General features: G+C 49.4%; 1 protein-coding gene across 4 annotated transcripts in view; it reads left to right on the top strand.

Annotated features, from left to right (window-relative positions):
* RICTOR (RPTOR independent companion of MTOR complex 2) overlaps positions 1-20,261 on the top strand; it is a 1,453,900-nt gene that overhangs the window by 391,122 nt on the left and 1,042,517 nt on the right. For all 4 annotated transcript variants that reach the window (XM_085631131.1, XM_085631133.1, XM_085631132.1 and 1 more), the window contains exons 24-25: positions 7,036-7,112; positions 7,208-7,286. In XM_085631131.1, coding sequence (XP_085487257.1) covers positions 7,036-7,112; positions 7,208-7,286 — 156 coding nt within the window. The remainder of the gene's footprint in view (positions 1-7,035; positions 7,113-7,207; positions 7,287-20,261) is intronic.

Genomic DNA, 20,261 nt, shown 5'->3' with positions numbered 1-20,261 from the left:
ACACAGTCCCCTCAACAAGGATAGGATATCGCCAGGATTAATTCAGGAGGTCGCGGAGGTCCTCGGGAGCCTCGCACCTACGCGGCCATCTTGGTTGCGCGCTAGGCTCCTCCATCAACTGTTACTTTTTTAACCCCAAACCATGATTGATGGATTGAATGCCTGGCAGAGACCTTGCCACACCCAGCCCAGAGTGGATCAACTTTTACATTGAAAAGTGTTGTGCATGTTCATCAAATGGAGCCCAAGTTATTAAGAAAACAAAAGAGCCAAGCAATTCTAAATGGAACTCTGACCTAACCATAGCAACACACACAGGCGTTATCATTGCCTACATTAACAGATATAGATATATATGTATGTACGTGAGCGCGAGCTCTGGTTTTTCACACACATTCATTGCTCACATTCATTGCTAATTACTTAAGTGAAGATTCCCATAAAGGTGAAATAGGATTATAGGTGAGTACCTATTCCATATCATTGAGTCTGGTTACCAAAGTAAAGAACTTGCTATTTATCCTACATCCCAAATTGAAGGTGACTTCATAAATGATAGTGTTTGAAAGAATAATTTCTTTCACCTCTTCAAGAGTATATTTGAATTCCAGAGCCCCAAACCTTATGAAACAAGTAAGTTGAGGTTTTGTTTAAGTGATTATACCAATTGTGTTTATTGTTATATTTCCCCAATATTTACTGCATAACTTAAAATGCCCCAGAAATGCTGCAGTACAGCTCTCTGCTGGTTGATGCACAATGAACATGCAGTCGCAACTCTTCAAGTCTTGAGGTGGCTCCCTGTTTGGGATAACTTCCAGGCACTTGCATAATCCAAAACCTTGTCTAGAATGACAGTCCAATTTTTATAACACATTTACAAATATACATCCTCATTAAAAGACACTTTCAACTTAATCATAAGCTTTTAGTGACCCAAAAAGTCGTAACAAACGGTCTAGAAGGGTGTTATTTGTTGTGGCAGCAGAATTGTGGAAAAGCCTTCCTCTTCATCTGAGATCCATAAATAACTTTTTTATGTCCACCACTTGTTTGGACTGCTTTCTTCAATCTGTTGTCAGTACAACTCTTGAAAGGAGTGCAAGCTTTAATCACAACAGTGAACAGTCTGGTACTCAGAACTAATTATGCCATCTTCTTTTCTTGTTATTAGGTAAAACTAATGTGATAACTAAAGGACAAATGAGTCGTGATGGATACTTCCATAATTAACATATATCTGTTTTAATATATCCACTTCCATGTCTGGATTAATTTATTTTTGTGACCCACTTTTATGATCCTCCAAAACCACAACGGAAGTTGACCAGGGTTGCTGTTATCTGTATTTTCGTGTGACCCAAAGTGACTTTGTTTCTTTTCAACATTTATTTCACAGTTAATCCTTTATAAATGCTGGGTACATTTCATGTTGTAGCACTTTTTATATGTTAGCCACATTGAATCCTTGTGCAAACAACTTAGGGATTTCCTTTCTAAAATACTGTTTCAGAAACAGAACCTTAAGGAGACATACATAAATACTGCTCTGTGATAGTATAAAAGCTGCTTGTAATGACTGATGTTTCTAATTAACCTCAATTGTACGATTGAGTCCAGAAATGAGTGAGAAATTGCATTTGAAATATAACCTGAATGAGCTGTTTTTTAATATTGAGAATATTTTCTCACTAAATAAAGTACTCCTTACATATTAAACTGCACTCATCTGTAATGCTGTTAAGTTTGTGTTAAAGTCTCAGGTGGCCATATCCAGTGGCAAAAGCCAATATCTGAAAGAGCCATGTTAGTGATAGATTCCTTACCTTAGAATATTCCGCAGGCATCAGTCTGGATCTAGAAAGATTTCTACTTAGCAGTACTGCTGCGTGCCAGTTGGTGGCGCAGTGCGGCTCCGCAGCTGTCACTGGCGTCGCGCACGCCGGGACGACACCGGCAAGAGTTTCTTGCTGCCTTGGACCGCATGTTTAGGCCTCGGGCTCCCGCCTGTGGGCCCCATGGCCCCATGTCCAGATCCTGTTAAACCGGCGGCACCGCCTCTGGCGCCAGCCCTGGAGCCACTGGATCCAGCGCCCGCGGCTCTGGCGCCACAAGGTGCAACGCCGCTGGCTCCGGCCCCGGCACTACCCTTGGCGCCGACCCCAGCGCCACCACAGGCGCCGCACTGGGTGCCGTTTATCCCGCCCCTGCCTAGGTTCTCGGACCATTTCGTTCCGACCTGGGATCCTCATTGGGATGTGGCTCCGGTTCGGCCCTGTCCGGCACGCTGGCCCCCTCTCCGGCTCTGGTCCCGCTGCCGGCTCCTTCTACCCCGGAGCCGGATGAGGTCTGGGACAGCTCCGAGGAACCCCTTGCGCGGTAGTGTGACTCCGAGCAGAATTGGGTGGATGACCTTCAAGATGTGGGTGAACTTGATGTGTCTTCTGACCCGGGGTTTGCCTCCGCCTACTATGGAGGGAGGCGCTCCCTACACTATGGTGCTGCGTTGAGCCGCGGAGACTCTCCACCTCGACCTCCCTACGGTGGCCCTTAAGACAAACCTCCTTACGGAGGTGCTCCAGGCGGCGTCTACGTCGTCCGAGCCGCTGCTCCCTTTCAGTGAGGCCCTTACCGAAGTCCTCTTGGGTACTTGGTTGCGGCCGGCCTCGGGGGCGCCGGTGGATAAGAACGTCGCTCGACCACTCACCCCACGCCTGAGAGCCTGGTCATTCAGAGCCTCGACATCGCAGAGTGCCTTTCCCTCGGCTCAGTTGGATAAGGACTCTAAGAGGCTGGACCAATGTGGCAAGAGGTTGTTCTCAGCCAGTTTGGGTTTAAAATCGGTTAATACCGCCTGCTTGTTGGGCCATTACTCCCACGCAGTGTGGGATTCGGTGGCGGAGGTTCTGCCTCCGTGCTCTGAGGAGGTCCAGGCTGTCCTTTCCCAAGCAATTGCGGAGGGCAAGGATACGTCGAAGTTTGCCATCAGGTGTGGTTTGGACATCGCTGATTCGTAGGGCAGGGCGATTTCCACGATGGTGGCGTTGCGGCGCCACGCCTGGTTGCGTTCCACTGGCTTCTCGCCCGATGTCCAGGGCTCACTCATGGACATGCCCTTAGATGGCTCCTGCCTCTTTGGTGATGAGGCTGACAATGCCCTGGAGCGCTTGAAAGACTCTCGCCACGGCCAAGTCTTTGGGTCCTGCCACGACTGGGTTTCGTTCCTTTCGTGGCCACGGCAGGGGTACCCTGGCTCGCTCTTCGAGCAAGCCTGTGCAGAACCAGCCTCAGCGAGGCCGCGGGCTTGTGTTCCGCAGGGGCGGGGCTGGTAACCAGCGTGCGGGGCAGTCCACTTCCACACCTGCCGCTTCTGCCTCGAAACCTTCCTAATCTGATCTTCAGGGGACACTCCACGCCAGTGGGTGCCAGGGTTCACCTCATCCTTCACCACTGGCGCGAGATTACGTCGGAAAAGTGGGTGCTGCAGATAATCTTCCAAGGTTACTCGCTCCCCTTTCTGTCCCCCCTTCCAGCCATGCCACCTCGGTACCACCACATGTCGGGGGATCATTTGGCTCTTCTCCGTCAGGAAGTTACAGCCCTCCTGGCCAAGGGGGCCATCGAAAATGTTCCCGATCCGGAAGTAGGGAGTGGTTGCTATTCCCACTACTTCCTGGTCTCCAAGAAGGACAAGGGGGGGCCTGCGCCCCATCTTGGACCTCCGGGGACTTCAATCGCTTCCTCAGAAAGGAGAAGTTCAAGATGCTGACTCTGGCTCAGGTCCTGTCTGCCCTGGACCCTGGAGACTGGATGGTAGCGTTGGACTTGCAGGAATCTTTTTTTCACATTCCCGTCCTGCCGGCCAACCGGCGTTACCTGCGGTTCACGGTAGGCCAGGAGCATTTTCAGTTTGCCGTGCTCCCCTTCGGCCTTACCAGCGCCCCTCGGATGTTCACGAAGGTGATGGTGGTGGTCGCAGCTCATCTGCACAGGTCAGGGGTGTCAGTCTTCCCCTACCTCGATGACTTGCTGTTGAAGGCGGGTTTGCCCCAGGCAGTTGTCTCCCACCTCCAGACTACGGCCGACCTCCTGCATCTGCTGGGGTTCTCCATCAATGTGCCGAAGTCGCACCCGAGTCCCCCTCAGATGCTCCCTTTCATCGGAGCGGTTCTGGATTTGACGCTGTTTCGGGTTTATCCTCCCGAACAGCGAGTCCGGGATATTCAGGCTATGGTTCCGCTCTTTTAGCCTCTATCCCGGATTTCAGTCAGGATGACCCTCCGGCTTCTGGGCCTGATGGCCTCCTGCATCCTGCTAGTATCGCATGCCAGATGGCATATGCGGGCTCTGCAGTGGGACCTGAAGTTCCAGTGGGCACAGCATCAGGGCAACCTGTCCGATCATGTCCAGATCTCGGAGGGCGCTGCACGGCAATTTCAGTGGTGGCTCACGAATCGCGATTGGGTCAATGGCAGATCCCTCTCCTTTCCCCAACCGGAGCACACAGTAGTGATGGATGCGTCCCTCCTGGGTTGGGGAGGCCACATGGGAGAGGTGGAGATCAGAGACCTCTGGTCTCTGGCGGAGTCCCGGCTCCATATCAACCTCCTGGAGCTACGGGCGATCCGGCTTGTACTGAAGGCATTCCTTTCCTCTGTCCGGGGAGGTGTAGTGCAGGTGTCATGTGGTATTGCAACAAACAGGGTGGGGTGGGGTCGTGGAACCGGTGTCAGGAGGCTCTGCGCCTCTGGACGTGGCTGGGACATCAAGGCATTACCTTGGTGGTTCAACACCTGGCGGGTTCTCTGAACGCCAGGGCGGACAAACTCAGCCGCCGGTACATGGTGGATCACAAGTGGCGTCTGAACTTGGACGTGGTGCAAGGTCTCTTTCTGCGATGGGGAGAGCCTTGGTTAGATCTATTCTCCACCGAAGAGAACGCGCAATGTCATCAGTTCTGCGCGTTGGAATTTCCAAGGCGGCACTTGCTCGGAGGCGCTTTTCGTCTCGAGTGGAGCTGCGGTCTGTTGTACGCCTGTCCGCCTATACCACTTCTGCCCAGAGTGCTGAAGAAGATCAGGCGCGACCGGGCCCAAGTTATTCTTGTGGCTCCGGACTGGGCTTGAAGAGTATGGTGCCCCGAGCTACTCAGTATGAGCATCGATCCCCCGATCCGCCTGCCTCTTCGGGAGGATCTTCTGTCGCAGCAGCAGGGGACGGTCATCCACCCGAACCTGTCCAGCCTCCACCTCCATGCTTGGAGATTGAGCGGCGACAGTTGACACCTTTCGATCTTCCTCCCGAAGTCTGTGATGTCATCCTGGCAGCCAGGCATCCCTCCACTAATACGGTATACGGCTGTAGGTGGAACAGATTTGTTGCATGGCGCACCGCTAAGACTGTGGATCCCCTTTGTGCCCCTCATTCTGAGGTTCTTCTGTTCCTTTTTTCTTTGTCCCAGCAGGGCTCTGCTCTGGGCACTCTTAAAGGTTATCTTTCGGCCATTTCTGCCTTTCTACGGCTTCCAGATCAGCCTTCTCTTTTTAAGTCCCCGATTGTTAACCGTTTTCTTAAGGGCATTACGCATACGTTCCCACCTGTGCCCTTCGTAATGCCTCAGTGGGACTTGAATCTTGTCTTGACTCTTCTGATGTGCGCTCCCTTTGAGCCCCTTCATAACTGTCCCTTACATCTTCTTACTCTCAAGACGGCTTTCCTGGTAGCTATCACCTCTGCCAGGAGAGTGAGTGAGCTCCAGGCTCTTTCTTCTAAACCTCCTTTCCTTTCTGTTCATCCGGACAAGGTGATTCTGAGGACACGTCCTTCTTTCTTGCCATAGGTTGTCACGCCCTTCCACATCGGGCAGACCATCACTTTGCCCACCTTTTTTTTTCTTCTTTTTTTCGCCTCTGCATCCTTCAAGGGAAGAGGAGCGGCTCCACCGTCTGGACCCAAAACGTGCGGTTGCCTTCTATCTGCAGGGTACCCAGCTGTTCCGGGTGGATGATCAGCTCTTTGTTGGCTACGTGGGCGCCAAAAGAGGTCGGGCGGTGAACAAACAGACCATCTCCCGGTGGGTCGTTCTGTGCATCAAAGCCTGTTACTCCTTGGCCAAGAAGGAGCCTCCTGTGGGACTACATGCCCATTCGACCAGGGCAACTGCAGCCACTACTGCCTTGGGACGCGGTGTCCCCTTGCAGGATATTTGTCAAGCAGCTACGTTGGCCTCGCTGCACACGTTTACCAAGCACTACTGCCTTGACCTGTTCGGAGAGACAGCTTCTTTGGCCGTTATGTGCTCCGTGACTTTCTGGTGTAATCTCGTTCGCAGACCCACCACCGGGGTTGGTATTGCTGGGGTATGTATTCTAAGGTAAGGAATCTATCACTAACGTGTCTCTTTCAGATGCACAAATTACTACTTGTGTAACAATATATCTGTAAGAGACATTAGTTAGTGATAGATCCCTTACCGCCCCACCCATCCTCCCCGTTCTGCGAACTGATTACTATGGTTAAGGTCATCCCCTTTTAGGGCCCTAGTTTTATGCACCAAAGGTCAGTTTCTCGCATGACTCTGCATTTCGGCGCGGAAAGTTGTGTACAGAACTGACGTCATCGCACATGGGTGGCGCCTAAGTAGCCTCCGTGATGTAGTCCCGGCGCGCATGACGCGATTAACGGGCGCGGATCCGCTCGGCGCCACCTACTGGCGCACATGGGTACTGCTAAGCAGAAAACTTTCCGGATCCAGACTGACGCCTGGGAAATATTCTAAGGTAAGGAATCTATCACTAACTAATGTCTCTTACAGATATATCGTTACACAAGTAGTAACTTGTGCATTAAGAAATAACACCCAGTTGCAGATAATAGGGACCGGTTAACTTTAGTGATATTTATTTCTGAAATTGTTGCAAGTTAATTATTGGCAGAAATTGGTTGTATGGAGTTCCTAAAGACATTAAGAATATTTTAGAATTTAGACATGAGTATAAACCAATCAGTATAACATTTATTTGTCTTCTTTATTAGGCAAATCTTCATGCTCTCATCCAGATGAAACCAGCCCTCTCCCATCTAGGAGATAAAGGTTTACTTCTGCTACTCAGGTGAGTAAAGCTATTTCTAAAATCGCTTAAATAATTTCTTTAACATTGACATTTGCTTATTGTTTTGAATTAATTATTTGATATTACATTCTTAGATTCTTGTCCATTCCAAAGGGATTCTCCTACTTAAATGAGCGAGGTTATGTAACAAAACAACTGGAAAAATGGCAAAAGGTACATTTAAATTTTAAGGCTTTTCAAATTGTATAGTAGAGTTTAATTTTACATACCATACCATGTGTTATAAATTAAATGTGACCTAACTGATACAAAATAGGCCTCAAATAATCTACTCACCCACTTGCCGTTGCGAGTCATTTTTAATCAGGGTGAACTATTTCTAGAGCCTACTGTGTGGGTGCTGCGAGTATGAAAGGAGAGGCTGAAGGATGCCAGATTTTCATAACACATATTTAAATTGTAAATTAACTGTACAAATACTTAAAATATGTCAGGGCACTTTTTTTTTAAATGTGATAGAAACAAAGATTTTAATAGCATCAAAACAAATCGAAACACTTGGTGATGTGCAATGATAAATATTTGTTGAAATTGTGCATTATTAGTTGTACACTATATGGTCAGTGGGAAATTTTGTGGCCATTTTAGTGAAAAATGTGCTGTCTGTAAATGACTGAGCTCTAGCACATAATGCTTCAGTCATTTATTTGTGACTGTGTGCTCCAAAATGCACCACCGGCCGGCTACTTACCACACTCTTACCTATGCATGCATGTGCATGGCTCATTTCCTATACTTGCTCTTTGTGTGGCGCTTCGATTTTTCATAATACCTATATCTTCAGTGATTTAACTTTGATGGCCAGACCATCTTCCCTCCCCGTCTGAAAATTGTTCCAGCACCACTGGTTCTAATTGGCTGAATGCAGTCAATAATAGTGTTTTTCTCATTGGTTCATTAGAAGGTAGGATATACAGCCCAAGACATGCACAATGCTTTTGCCAGCCCCTGAGCATGGTGCTGTAGTGCTTTGTCAAGGATTGAGTAGCAGCTTGGAGTGCACTTGGATATGGTCTGTCTTGAGAAGTGCTTCTCATGTGCTTTTTAAATTGCGGCAAAGAATTATAACATATCAGATGCTGCCTCAGAAGCTGGCTGAGTCGCAACCCTTTTTCTACAATCTCTCCGACTGGCATAGCGTAACACATGTGCAGTACCTCTTTGTGACGATCCTTGTTCAATCCTGGTAAATTCATAAAAGTGTGTTAATTAAAATGTGGAAGCATTTCACCACATCAGGTTATATTACTTTATTGAGAAGTATTATTAAACATGCACTTAGAAACATTCCTGCCTCCCTCCACCCTGATGACAATACATGAAAGGGATGGCTACAGCCAGGGTCCCCGGGACCAGACTGATGGGACTGATGTTCTGCCTGACCTTTTGTAAGGCAATGCCTCTTTTTGTATGGTCACCTCCAAGTTTTTGACTCCTGCTGCTGGTTTTTCAACTCTGTGGCCTGCTAACCAGACCTCAGTGCCAGTGCCCTTACCCGTAAACATGTATTTCGAATTGGCCCATAATTAATTTATGATGCTAACTTGCGTGTAAGTCCCTAGTAAATGGTACCCCGGCTACCCAGGGCATGTAAGTTGGAGGGTCACCTCAAAAACTGCAGCACTGGTTGTGCCACGCTGGGTGTTACTCAAGCAAAACAAGACTCCCAGTTGCCTTTTGCAGACTAGAAGAGCAATTTAAACTGCTTCACCTGACTTTGCCATTTAAAGGAATAGCAAAGCCAGGCTTTTCCCTGGCACATGTGTAAGTCAACCCTATTGCAGGCCTATCAAGTCCTAATACAGAGTGCAACATATCTCATGGGCAGGACACTTTTTTTGTAATTCATAATATAAATTTGAATTTGCTGTTTTTACTGTGGAAAGACTTTGTCGCCCAATTTGCAAATAGAGTGGTGCTAATTGTGGATTGGTGCAACCAAAGTGGGTCATCCAAGGCATTAAACAATTTGTTATATTAACTTTCTCTGGTCGAAATTAGTGTAAAAAGTTGCACTGTGCAACTTTATTTTTTTTTAAACAAATTTTATTGACATTTTTGTAGTGCCGAAGCAGATTACATAAAAAAGAGGATGTAATACGTTTTAGAATAGTACCAGTATAACAGAACAACAGTAAAAGCCTGTGAATACACAGACCAACAAAACAACCTTGGCACAAGCTACTCATTTCGCTTCCCCATTGTGAGAAGTATCCTTTACCCTTGCGTACATGGCCGGGGCTTTACGTCATATGGATATACATAATTCAGTGAATGTACTGCCTAATTATGAAGGGTCTAGGAGTGGTAAGTCTATACCCTGTGAACAACCTCATGCGCAGTGTGCATCTTTAGCAAAGTTGCCGCTTTGTTGTCTTTGTTGCCCTGTGCCCATACTAGTTGCACATGGGATTCCGTCACCAAGACAGCTTTCTGCAATCGTGGGAGACATGCTAACGGTTCCCAGGAAAGGGTACAACAGAGGCCTACACAGGTGTGGGCCCAAAAGGCAGAAGGACAAATGGGTAACAATTAGGAGAGGGGCTGCTCCATTATCAGGTAGATAGGCTAGCACTTGGAACAGGAGAGAGGAAACCAGTTGCCAAACTAGTTTTCTCGAAGCATGTAGCTCCCTTGGTATCTATCACTCTGGGTTGGGCATTGAGCTCTACTCACTGGGGAAGGGGTGCTACCATATTGGAAGTGGACAAAATGGTGCATCCTGGGGTAACAGATGGCACACTTGGCAGTATGTGGTAATCCGGTGGGAGGGAACCTGGTAGCCCATTGGCTACCAAACAAATCCTGCCCTGAGGGCATTTCTGAAACTAACCCCATGTGCCCTGAACTCCGCTCTGTACTGAACTTAAAGGAGGACTTTCCTTCTGTACTGTGGAGCCAGCAAAGAGAGGCAGCACTAGCATGGACTGCACCTGCTGAACTTGATGGCTAGAAAATGAGAGGGACCATGCCTGCTGTGTCCTGCTCAAGAAGAAGTTGTCTCCAGAGCCCAGCCAAAGCCAGCAGACTCCAAGGGCCAATGACCTGGTCATCTGCTCACAGCACAGGGACACAGCAGCTGAGAAGCCTGCTGGGGCAAGTTCATAGCCCCCCGTCTTCAACCTGCCGCTAACTGCTGCCCCCAATAGCCGACACACAAAAGTGCACCAGCGTTTGCTGAACCCGGGAGTGTCGTCGAGATGCAGCTGGGACCTCCAGAGGACCAGTCATCAGCCCAGTAAGGGTTGGCAAGGCACTGTGATACATGGCGGCTGGTAGTCCAATGGCTACTGGATTTCTGAGAGCAACAAGAGGGCTTTGAGGGTCATTGACTGAACTGCTTCACCTCCTTCGTGGACCAAGGAGTTGTCGTAGCAAGACCCCCATCAAACGCATCATAACCACAGCATCCTTTGAGCATCTTCAGTATCTTTCATCCCTTGCATCAGGACAACTTCCATAGGAAAGTCCTGCAAAAGATAAAAGTGCCCGAAACTGACTGGAGACTGGTTCTTCTGCTGAGGTAACTGTTTCAGAGGACCTTGCCGTTCCCCCTGACTGGCTACCAACAGGAGTTGGTCCCCTTAAGTGACTTCAAGTGACCGCATTACACCGAGCCCAAACCTTTTAGTGAAAACGTTTCTAAGTGTCAAATTAGTTGAATTTGGCAATGCTTATTTGTGGTTGGGTGAAAATACCTTGATTTATTATACCTTGTAAATTCTATATTTCTGGAATATAAAAAAACTATCTATTTTTATAAATTGGTGTTGGACTTCTATGGTGTCTTGTATGGACAATTCTTTTGGTGCTGTTTAATTGCTTTTTACTTGTTTGTTTGTGTAAGCTTTGCAGCTCAGAGCCACAGCTACCATATGTTGAGCTGAAGGTTTGACAAACGAAAAGTAAGGGTTTTTAGTGTATTACACTATGAGGTTGAACAACCACACTATAGACACACCATTTCCTCACAAAAAGGTACATGGTTGATTGGCTTACATCTGTTTGGCATAACTTAAATTACTTGCAAGTCCATAGTATATGGTACCAGGGGCACCTTGGGCCTATAAGTTAAGGTGTCACTCGTGGGCTTCAGCTCTAGTTGTGCCACCACAAGTATGACAAAGTAAAACTTGGCTCACAGTCTGCCACCGCATCTGGAAGGGCAGTTTTAAACTACTAACTCGACGTTATTTTGTTCAACGGCAAACTGAAACTCACTTTTTTATTTGTATAAAGCACCTCTATAGCAGGCCTATTGAGTCCTAAGGCAGGGTGCAGCTCATTAGTAAAGTAGAACATTTGTTTAATGTGTTCTAGCAGTAAAACCCACTATTGTCATTTTTTCTTGGAGATGGACTGGTAGCCATATTGGCAAGTACAGAGTTGCACGCTGACAACTCAGCTGTGGAAACTACTGAATGGGACTGCCAAAGTTGATACTTCAAGGTCTCGAACAACTTGTTACATTAAGGTTGACTTGATGCCCAAGTCGAAACTAATGTAACTTGCTGCCACATGCAACCTTTAATAAGTTGCCACTTTGTTGCGCAGTTGTCCAGTGGCCATTTGCGTAGGTTGACCATGAGACAGCCTTCTACGGACATGTGTGAACGACTTCCAGGAAAAGTGACAATAGAGGCCTACCACTGGTGGAGGTGTTACTTCCTCCTGGCAGGAAGCCACATTGGATGTTGGCCCAAAAGGCATCAAAAGACAAGCTTAAGAGGGGAAGCTGCGTTTGAAGGGCAAGTAGCAAGCACACGTGGGAGGGGCTGCCTTAGAGTATAGGTAGACGGGGACAGAGAGGGGAACTACTTGCCAAACCGTTTTCTCTGTGGGCGTGTAGCCCATAGTTCTCATCCAGGGGATACTCATCAATAGTCGTAATCTATGAATAATCCCCGCCCATGTGCGGGATCCCGGAGCATATAGAAAAAAACATATATATACATATGTATGCATATGTGAAAACATATACATGCAGCCTAAAATGTTTCAAACATTGTAATGCTGTAAATTACATAGGTTTGCATAGCAGTGCCCCCTAACCCATAAGGAAAAAAGGAAGCACCAAGCCAATTGTAACACAGCACTGCTTTATTGCCATAAAGCAAACTTGTAATTGTAGGCATTCGCCTGTAGGCTGCAGTAGAGTATAAAGAAACAAGAAAAACTGACACCTTGCCTTTAAGGCATTAGAGTAGGGAGACCGTGCCTTTAAGGCCTGCAGGAGACCCCCTGCTCCCATGATGCACTACAGGTGGCAGTTGGGCCAGTTCTTTTTGGCGGTGCATTCGCACCTGAACATATCTGGATTCCAGAAAACAATACCTTAAGGAGAACAATGCTCGTCCGGGGAGGTGGGTGGGTCGCTTATGACTTTGATGAGTATACCCCTGGATGAGAACTAGGATTACAGGTAAGTAACTAATCCTTCTCATCCAGGGGATACTCATCAATAGTCATAATCTATGAACTGACACCTTGCCTTTAAGGCATTAGAGTAGGGGGACCGTGCCTTTAAGGCCTGCAGGAGACCCCTGCTCCCATGATGCATTACAGGTGGCAGTTGGGCCAGTTCTTTTTTCCGACTCCTTCTGTGAGGATCCTGGAGCTTGAGCTCTTCAGTCTTTGACTGAAAGTTTTGAAGATTTGATTTTTTCTCTAAAATTTCGACAGCTTCTGGTTCCTGAAGGCGTTTTCTACTGGTGTACTGGAAAACTGCGAAATTTTTCCAGTCAGTATGCCTCCTTTATTTAGGAAATGCCCTTCTTGTGGAAATAAGATGGCGCTGGCAGACCCACACTCGGTGTGTATCCTGTGTTTGCCATCTAAACACACTCCTGACCGGTGCCCCCACTGCCAGAAGTTCTCCAAGCGCACTCTGAGGGACAGAGAGCGCATCAAGTTACATGCCCAGCTGGAGAAGGAAAGAAGCCGTCGGGAGGACGATCATTCTTCTTCTAGACCACCTTCAGCTACCCAGGCTCAAAAACGGCGACATACCACCTCTCCTGACTCCAGGAAGACCAAGGTTGCACGTCATTCGTCGTCGACGTCGAAGGTACCGTCATCACACGAGAGGACGACTTCGCCATCAAGAGGGTCATCTCACCGTCGAGATTCTCCGCCGCGTAAAAGTAAGTCGGCGTCGAGGCGCAGTCCTTCGGACTCGAAGGCTGCTAGTCCGGTGAGATCTGGACTGTCTCCGTCGACGACGAGGCTTCCGTCGATGTCGAGACACTCTCCGCCGCCCTCGAGGGGTTCGGCGTCGAGAGAGGCGACGTACGTTTCGCTGCGAGTGGGTCGCTCTACATCCAGACAAACCCCCACTCGGCGCCATGGCAGGTCGAGGTCACCAGGTCGACGTCGTAGAAGGTCGCCGTCGAAGTCCCCAAGTCGGCGTCATGGAAGGTCGACGTCGAAGTCGCCTAGTCGACGTCGAGGGAGGTCGCCGTCAAAGTCACCAGGTCGACGTCAGGGACGGTCGAGGTCCTCCGGTCCACGTCAGGTACCGGGGCGAAGGCGATCAGCGTCTATGTCTCCGCAACGCCGTTGGCGTTAAGCGTCGAGACCGCCGTCGAGGTCTGAACACCAGACTCAACACTTGGCACCTATGGTGACGCAAACATCGTCGACGTCGAGGGGGTCGACGTCGAAGGATAAAGGCGCAGTGCCCGCGGAGAGACGAGTCACTTCAGAAGAGCGGTCATCGTCTCCAGGCCTGTACATCGTGCAGATCTCTCCGGAGAACTCGCCTAAGGCTCAAGAGAGGTTCAGACTGTCACCTCGCTGGCTGGAGGATGTGGGCGCTGGCACATGTAGGAGTCCGGGATCGGAATACTCCCGCACGTATTCTCCATCCCGCTTCTCTCTGCATCGGAGTAAGTCTCCTCGAGGGAGTCCGAGGCCTCCTCCCCCACGTCGGTCTCGTTCCAGGGACCGTCGATCCACACACAAACGACCAAGATCTCCGTCAAAGCAAAGGTCACGGTCCAGGGCTCACCACAGCGACCGCCCCCACAAGAGGCGACGCAGCAAATCGTATACTGGCTCTTCATCTACAAGGTCCTCGGTCCGGGACTACTCTCCGACCTTCTCTTCTACACCTCCTTCTAGAGTTTCCCCGGTGGATGACATCACCACTTTCTCCGACGTTCTGGGTAGAGGTGAGCAAAAACTGAACATCACATTGCACACCCCTCTGGCACCCACTTCAGTCATCTTTGATACATTGCACCACTGGTCAGCACCCTGACCTCTGCTACTTTTGGTGCCAGGATTGTTGGAACCTGCCATGGCCACGTTCCTTACTCCGGCTACGGTGGGCGCGGTGCCGTCCCGAATAGCGAAGAAGTACAAGGCGGAGGATCCCTTGTTCTTGAGGGCGGACCCGCCAGCGGACTCGGTGATCGTAGCGGCGGCCATGAAAGCTCACTCGGCCTCAGTGTCATCTTCTGTCCCCCCTGAGAAAGACAGCAAGCTGATGGACTCTTACGGCAGAAGAATGTGCAGCACCTCTGCCTCGCACATGAAGGTGGCTAGCGCTTCAGCCCTGCTAGGGCGATATGATCGTTCTTTGTGGGATTCCCTTACAAGGTTCGCTGAAAAATTGCCGAGAGAGGACCGGCAGGATTTCACAGAAATTCTCCAGGAAGGCGGGCTGGTAGCCAACCAAATCATCAGCGCGGCTGCCGATGCCTCGGATCTCGCCGCGCATGGCTACTCGCAGGGCGTCTGTTCACGGCGATCGGCCTGGCTGAGGCTAACGGGCCTCAAGCCGGATGCGCAGAAGAGGATTCTCAATCTCCCCTTTAACGGGTCGTCTTTGTTTGGGGCGCACGCAGACGACCAGATGAGCAAGATGAAGGCGGAGTTGGATACGGTTAAGGCTGTGGGGCTGGAAAAGCGGAAGGAGTTCTGTAAGCGCTTTCGTCAGGGCGACAAACGTGCATTCCATCAGCGCGTTCAAACACCCCAATGGTCCTCCCAAAATCAACAGAGGTCCCAGTTCCAGCAAAGGGGCCGCGGCAGAGGAAGGGGACATGCAAAACAGCAGCAGTCCTCCACCAAGCAGCTTTCGAAGCAGTGAGGTCTTACTTCCTCCGCGCTCGTTCGCCACTCCGGTAGGAGGAAGTATCAGTGTTCACCTGGCAGAGTGGGAAGCAATTACAAAAGACAGATGGGTGCTGAATATTGTGCAGCATGGCTACTTGCTGCGGTTCAAGTCTCCCCCTCCGCAGATACCACCACGGAGGCAGGCACTCCCTCAAATCCAAAAACGACTTTTACAGGACAAAGTGGCCACACTCCTTTCCAAGCACGCCATAGAGGAAGTTCCACCCGGGCAGAGAAATCAAGGAGTGTACTCCCGGTATTTTCTAGTTCCAAAACGAGGAGCGGTCACGGAGTACAGACCCATTCTCGATCTCCGGCTCCTGAACGGATTTGTCAGAAAAGAGAAATTCCGAATGCTGGCCCTGCACCAGATCTTCCCGCATCTCCACCAGGGGGACTGGATGTGCGCCATCGACCTTCAGGATGCTTACTTTCATATCCCTGTATCGGCGAAGCATGGAAAATTTCTCAGATTTCAGGTCTCTCGTCGGCACTATCAGTACAGAGTCCTGCCATTCGCCCTCAAATCCGCTCCACGAACATTCTCAAAGTGTATGGCGGTGGTGGCTGCCTTCCTCCGCAAGCGGAAGATATTCGTCTACCCTTATCTGGGCGACTGTCTCCTGAAAAGTTCAACGCCGGCTCGTCTCCGGAGTCATCTATCATTTTGCCTCCGGCTGCTACGATCACTGGCTCTACAGGTCAATTACAAGAAGTCGGTCCTCCATCCCACTCAGCGGATTCACTACCTGGGCGCCTCTCTGGACTCCGCAAAGGCAAGCGTGTGTCCTTCGGAGGAGAGGTCATCATCCATGCTTCAGAAATGCCGCAAGCTTCTCAACACCGCATTTCCCACAGCCAGGCAAGTGTCTTCTCTTCTGGGGTCGATGGCTTCGTGCATTTACATTGTACCCAATGCACGTCTTCACATGCGACCTCTGCAACAAGACCTAGAGGATCAGTGGTCACAGAGGTCTGGCCGATGGGACGATCTTCTTTCCCTTCACCAAGCAGCCAAAGACTCCATCAGGTGGTGGATGAAACGCTCCCATCTACTTCACGGCGTTCCTTTCCATCAAGCGCCACCGACACAGACAGTGGTAACGGATGCCTCCATGCAGGGCTGGGGTGCTCATATGGGCCAGCTTCAAGTACAAGGTCTCTGGTCCGATATCGAGCAGAGTTATCACATCAACTTCTTGGAGCTCCGAGCGGTTCATCTCGCGCTCAAATCCCTGTACCCATCCCTCCACACCAACCATGTGCAGGTTCAGACAGACAACACCACGACTATGTTCTATCTGAACAAGCAAGGAGGCACCAGATCTCGAGTGCTGTCGCTGGAGGCTCAGTCCATCTGGAGATGGCTTCTGGCGAGAGGCCTGTCGATCGTTGCCGTCCACCTGCCAGGGACCCTGAACGTGCAGGCAGACGGCCTCAGCAGAGACTTCGTCGAAGCGCACGACTGGGTGCTCAACGAAGGCGTCGCTCAGATCTTCCGGCTGTGGGGAGTACCGGACATCGATCTCTTTGCAGACGCGACAAACACAAAATGCCCCGTCTTCGCCTCCAGGTTCCCCCAACGGGGGTCTCAGGGGAACGCTGTTTTGATCAGCTGGTCCAGGACATTGCTATACGCTTTTCCTCCTCTCCCCCTCATCCCAGCTGTGATACAGAAGTTCTACAGGGCCAGGACTCGGATGATCCTAATAGCCCCGGAGTGGCCCCGCCAATGGTGGTACCCGGACCTACTCCATTTGTCGGAGGTGCCACACCGGAGGTTGCCTTGCCTTCCGGACTTGTTGACCAAGGACAAGGGGAGAGTGTTCCATCCCAACCTCCCCTCCCTCCGGTCGACAGCATGGCTCCTGAATTCGTCCAGTATGGACATTTAGATCTGCCACCGGACTGTATGAACATCCTCCGTGAAGCGAAAAGACCCTCTACCAGGAAGTCTTATGGCTGCAAGTGGAAGAGATTCTGTATTTGGTGTAGGGATAACGCCCTTGATCCGATCCGGGGTCAAGAACAGGTTATCCTCCCCTACTTACTGTACTTGGCAAAGTCTGGGTTAAAATATTCTTCCATCAGAGTCCATTTAGCTGCGATCACAGCTTATAGGAAATCTCCTACCCAGACCTCATTCTTCCAGATGCCAGTGGTTAAGGATTTCTTAGAGGGGCTTAAGAAAGTATTTCCACCAGTGAGGGCTCCTTCCCCGTCCTGGGAACTCAACATTGTACTCTCTAAGCTGATGGGGTCCCCTTTCGAACCTATCCATAAGGCATCCTTGCAACACCTGACCTGGAAGGCTGCCTTCTTGGTGGCCATCACTTCTGCCTGCAGGGTGAGCGAGATTCAGGCCCTCTGCTGCAAGGAACCTTACACGGTTTTCCATGCTAATAGAGTGGTGCTCCGTACTCATCCGAGTTTTCTGCCCAAGGTGGTCTCGGACTTCCACATTAACCAGGTGATCACGTTGCCCACTTTTTTCCCGCAGCCAACCACTCCCCCGGAGAGAGCCTTACATTCTCTTGATCCCCGGAGGGTGTTGAAATTTTATCTGGCTAAGACTCTCTCACTTAGAAAGTCTGACAGGCTTTTTGTTAATTACGGGCCCACTAACACAGGGCTGGCTGCTTCCAAGAGGTCCATTTCTTGATGGATTGTCTCCTGTATAGCCTTGGCTTACCAACTGTCCCATAAGGTTTTGCAGGGTAGACCTAGAGCACACTCTACTCGAGGGAAGGCTTCGACTGTAGCTCTCCTTCGCAACGTTCCCATGTCTGAGATTTGCAAAGCGGCTACATGGCGCTCAGTACATACTTTCACGCGCCATTATTGCCTAGATTCAGACGCACAGGCCGACGCCCAGGTGGGGCAGGCTTCTTTAAGGAACTTGTTTGCATGACGGTTATGTTATGTGATGTGACTGCAAGTCTTAAATGCTATGATGCTCGTCCGCGAGACTTTGGGTATGGGCTTGCTACTCTATTCATAGATTATGACTATTGATGAGTATCCCCTGGATGAGAAGGATTAGTTACTTACCTGTAATCCTAGTTCTCATCCAGGGGTATACTCATCAAAGTCATAAGCGACCCACCCACCTCCCCGGACAAGCATTGTTCTCCTTAAGGTATTGTTTTCTGGAATCCAGATATGTTCAGGTGCGAATGCACCGCCAAAAAGAACTGGCCCAACTGCCACCTGTAGTGCATCATGGGAGCAGGGGGTCTCCTGCAGGCCTTAAAGGCACGGTCTCCCTACTCTAATGCCTTAAAGGCAAGGTGTCAGTTTTTCTTGTTTCTTTATACTCTACTGCAGCCTACAGGCGAATGCCTACAATTACAAGTTTGCTTTATGGCAATAAAGCAGTGCTGTGTTACAATTGGCTTGGTGCTTCCTTTTTTCCTTATGGGTTAGGGGGCACTGCTATGCAAACCTATGTAATTTACAGCATTGCCATGTTTGAAACATTTTAGGCTGCATGTATATGTTTTCACATATGCATATATATGTATATATATGTTTTTTTCTATATGCTCCGGGATCCCGCACATGGGCGGGGATTATTCATAGATTATGACTTTGATGAGTATACCCCTGGATGAGAACTAGGATTACAGGTAAGTAACTAATCCTTAGCCATGTCTCAGAGATGGAGTACCAAGTTCTTGAGACCTAGAGAGGAAAGGGGTTCTTCCACCTTGAGAGTGGGCAGACTAGAACACTGTGGAATAGCTAGATTCCACACTTCACAGGAAGTTGTCATCAGGGCAGAGGAATACTGGTAGGCCATTGGCTAGTGACCATGAACTCTTCCCAAGGGCTCTTTCTGGGCATAAAGGAGTCACCATTACCCCCCAGAACTCAGATTTCACTGGACTGGAAGTAGAGAACCAAAAGCAGGACTCCCCTGCTGACCTTGGAACTGGCCAAGAAAAGAATGCACTGAAGCTATACTGCACCTGCGGCTCCTTGGGCTAGCGAAGGAAAGGAGCTATGACCTACTGTTGGAGAAGTCGTCCACCAAGCTGTGTTTGAAGCAGAGACTCCAAGAGTGAGTTGACTGACTGCCTGGTTGCAGCACAGGGCCAAAAAAGCTAAGGAAGTCTTCCAGGCAAGTTTGTAGCCTAGATTTAGTGATCTCTGCTCCTCTCTGCTGTGCAGCCTAGGAGACCAGGACCTGATGCTCAAAAGTTGCACTCAAGTGAGATTCGTCGGAGTGTAGATTGGTTGCCCAGAAGTTATCGCTAAAAGAAGGAAACAGCTGTACCGAGCGACTGGTAGCCTAGTGGTGACTGGACTTCTTTTGACCCAGAGACGACTTGGGACGTCGACACCTGTGGCTAGAGACACCTCACCAGGACCGTGGATCGAAGGGCAGCCCCAGGAACACCCCAGTTGACTGCAGCCTCTTCAGCATCCTTGAACATATTTAGCCTACTGTATCCCTTGCATCAGGACAGCTCTGTCGAGTCAGTGGCGTGGAGGCACTGATGCTGGAACTGGACTGAAGACTGCTTTCCTTGAGGAGGTAACTGTTTTGTTGGACGTTGCTGGTCCCCTTGACAGGCTCCTTGCCGGAGATGGTTGCCCAAAGTAACTCTGTTTAACCATGTTGCCGCTCTTTTTCTTGATGAAGGTTTAAAGTGTCAAATTCGTCAAATTTGCCAATGCTTGTTCACAGTTGAGTGAAAAGTGTTGAATTATTGTTTCTTGTAAAATCCATATCTCCGAAACCCACTGGTGGGTCTTTTTAGCTTTTGCGTCCATAAATACTTTAAAATATACTCTTTTTTTGTAGATTGGTGGCGGATTTCTTGAATGTTGTTTCTTTCTTCTGCAATTGTTTTGGTGCTGCTTAAATGCTTTGCACTTATTCCTTTGTGAAAGCCTGCCTGCTCAGAACAATTAAAAAGCACAAATACAACTGAAGAAGAAAGAATCCAGACTCCCAAGATATCAGACCACATTTTCAACAAAATATTACAACAAGGTTCA

Source organism: Triturus cristatus, chromosome 2_1, assembly GCF_964204655.1.
Source record: "Triturus cristatus chromosome 2_1, aTriCri1.1, whole genome shotgun sequence".
Classification (NCBI taxonomy): Eukaryota; Metazoa; Chordata; class Amphibia; order Caudata; family Salamandridae; genus Triturus; species Triturus cristatus.
Note: the sequence above shows the minus strand (reverse complement) of the source record. Positions and strands in the feature narration are given on the sequence as shown.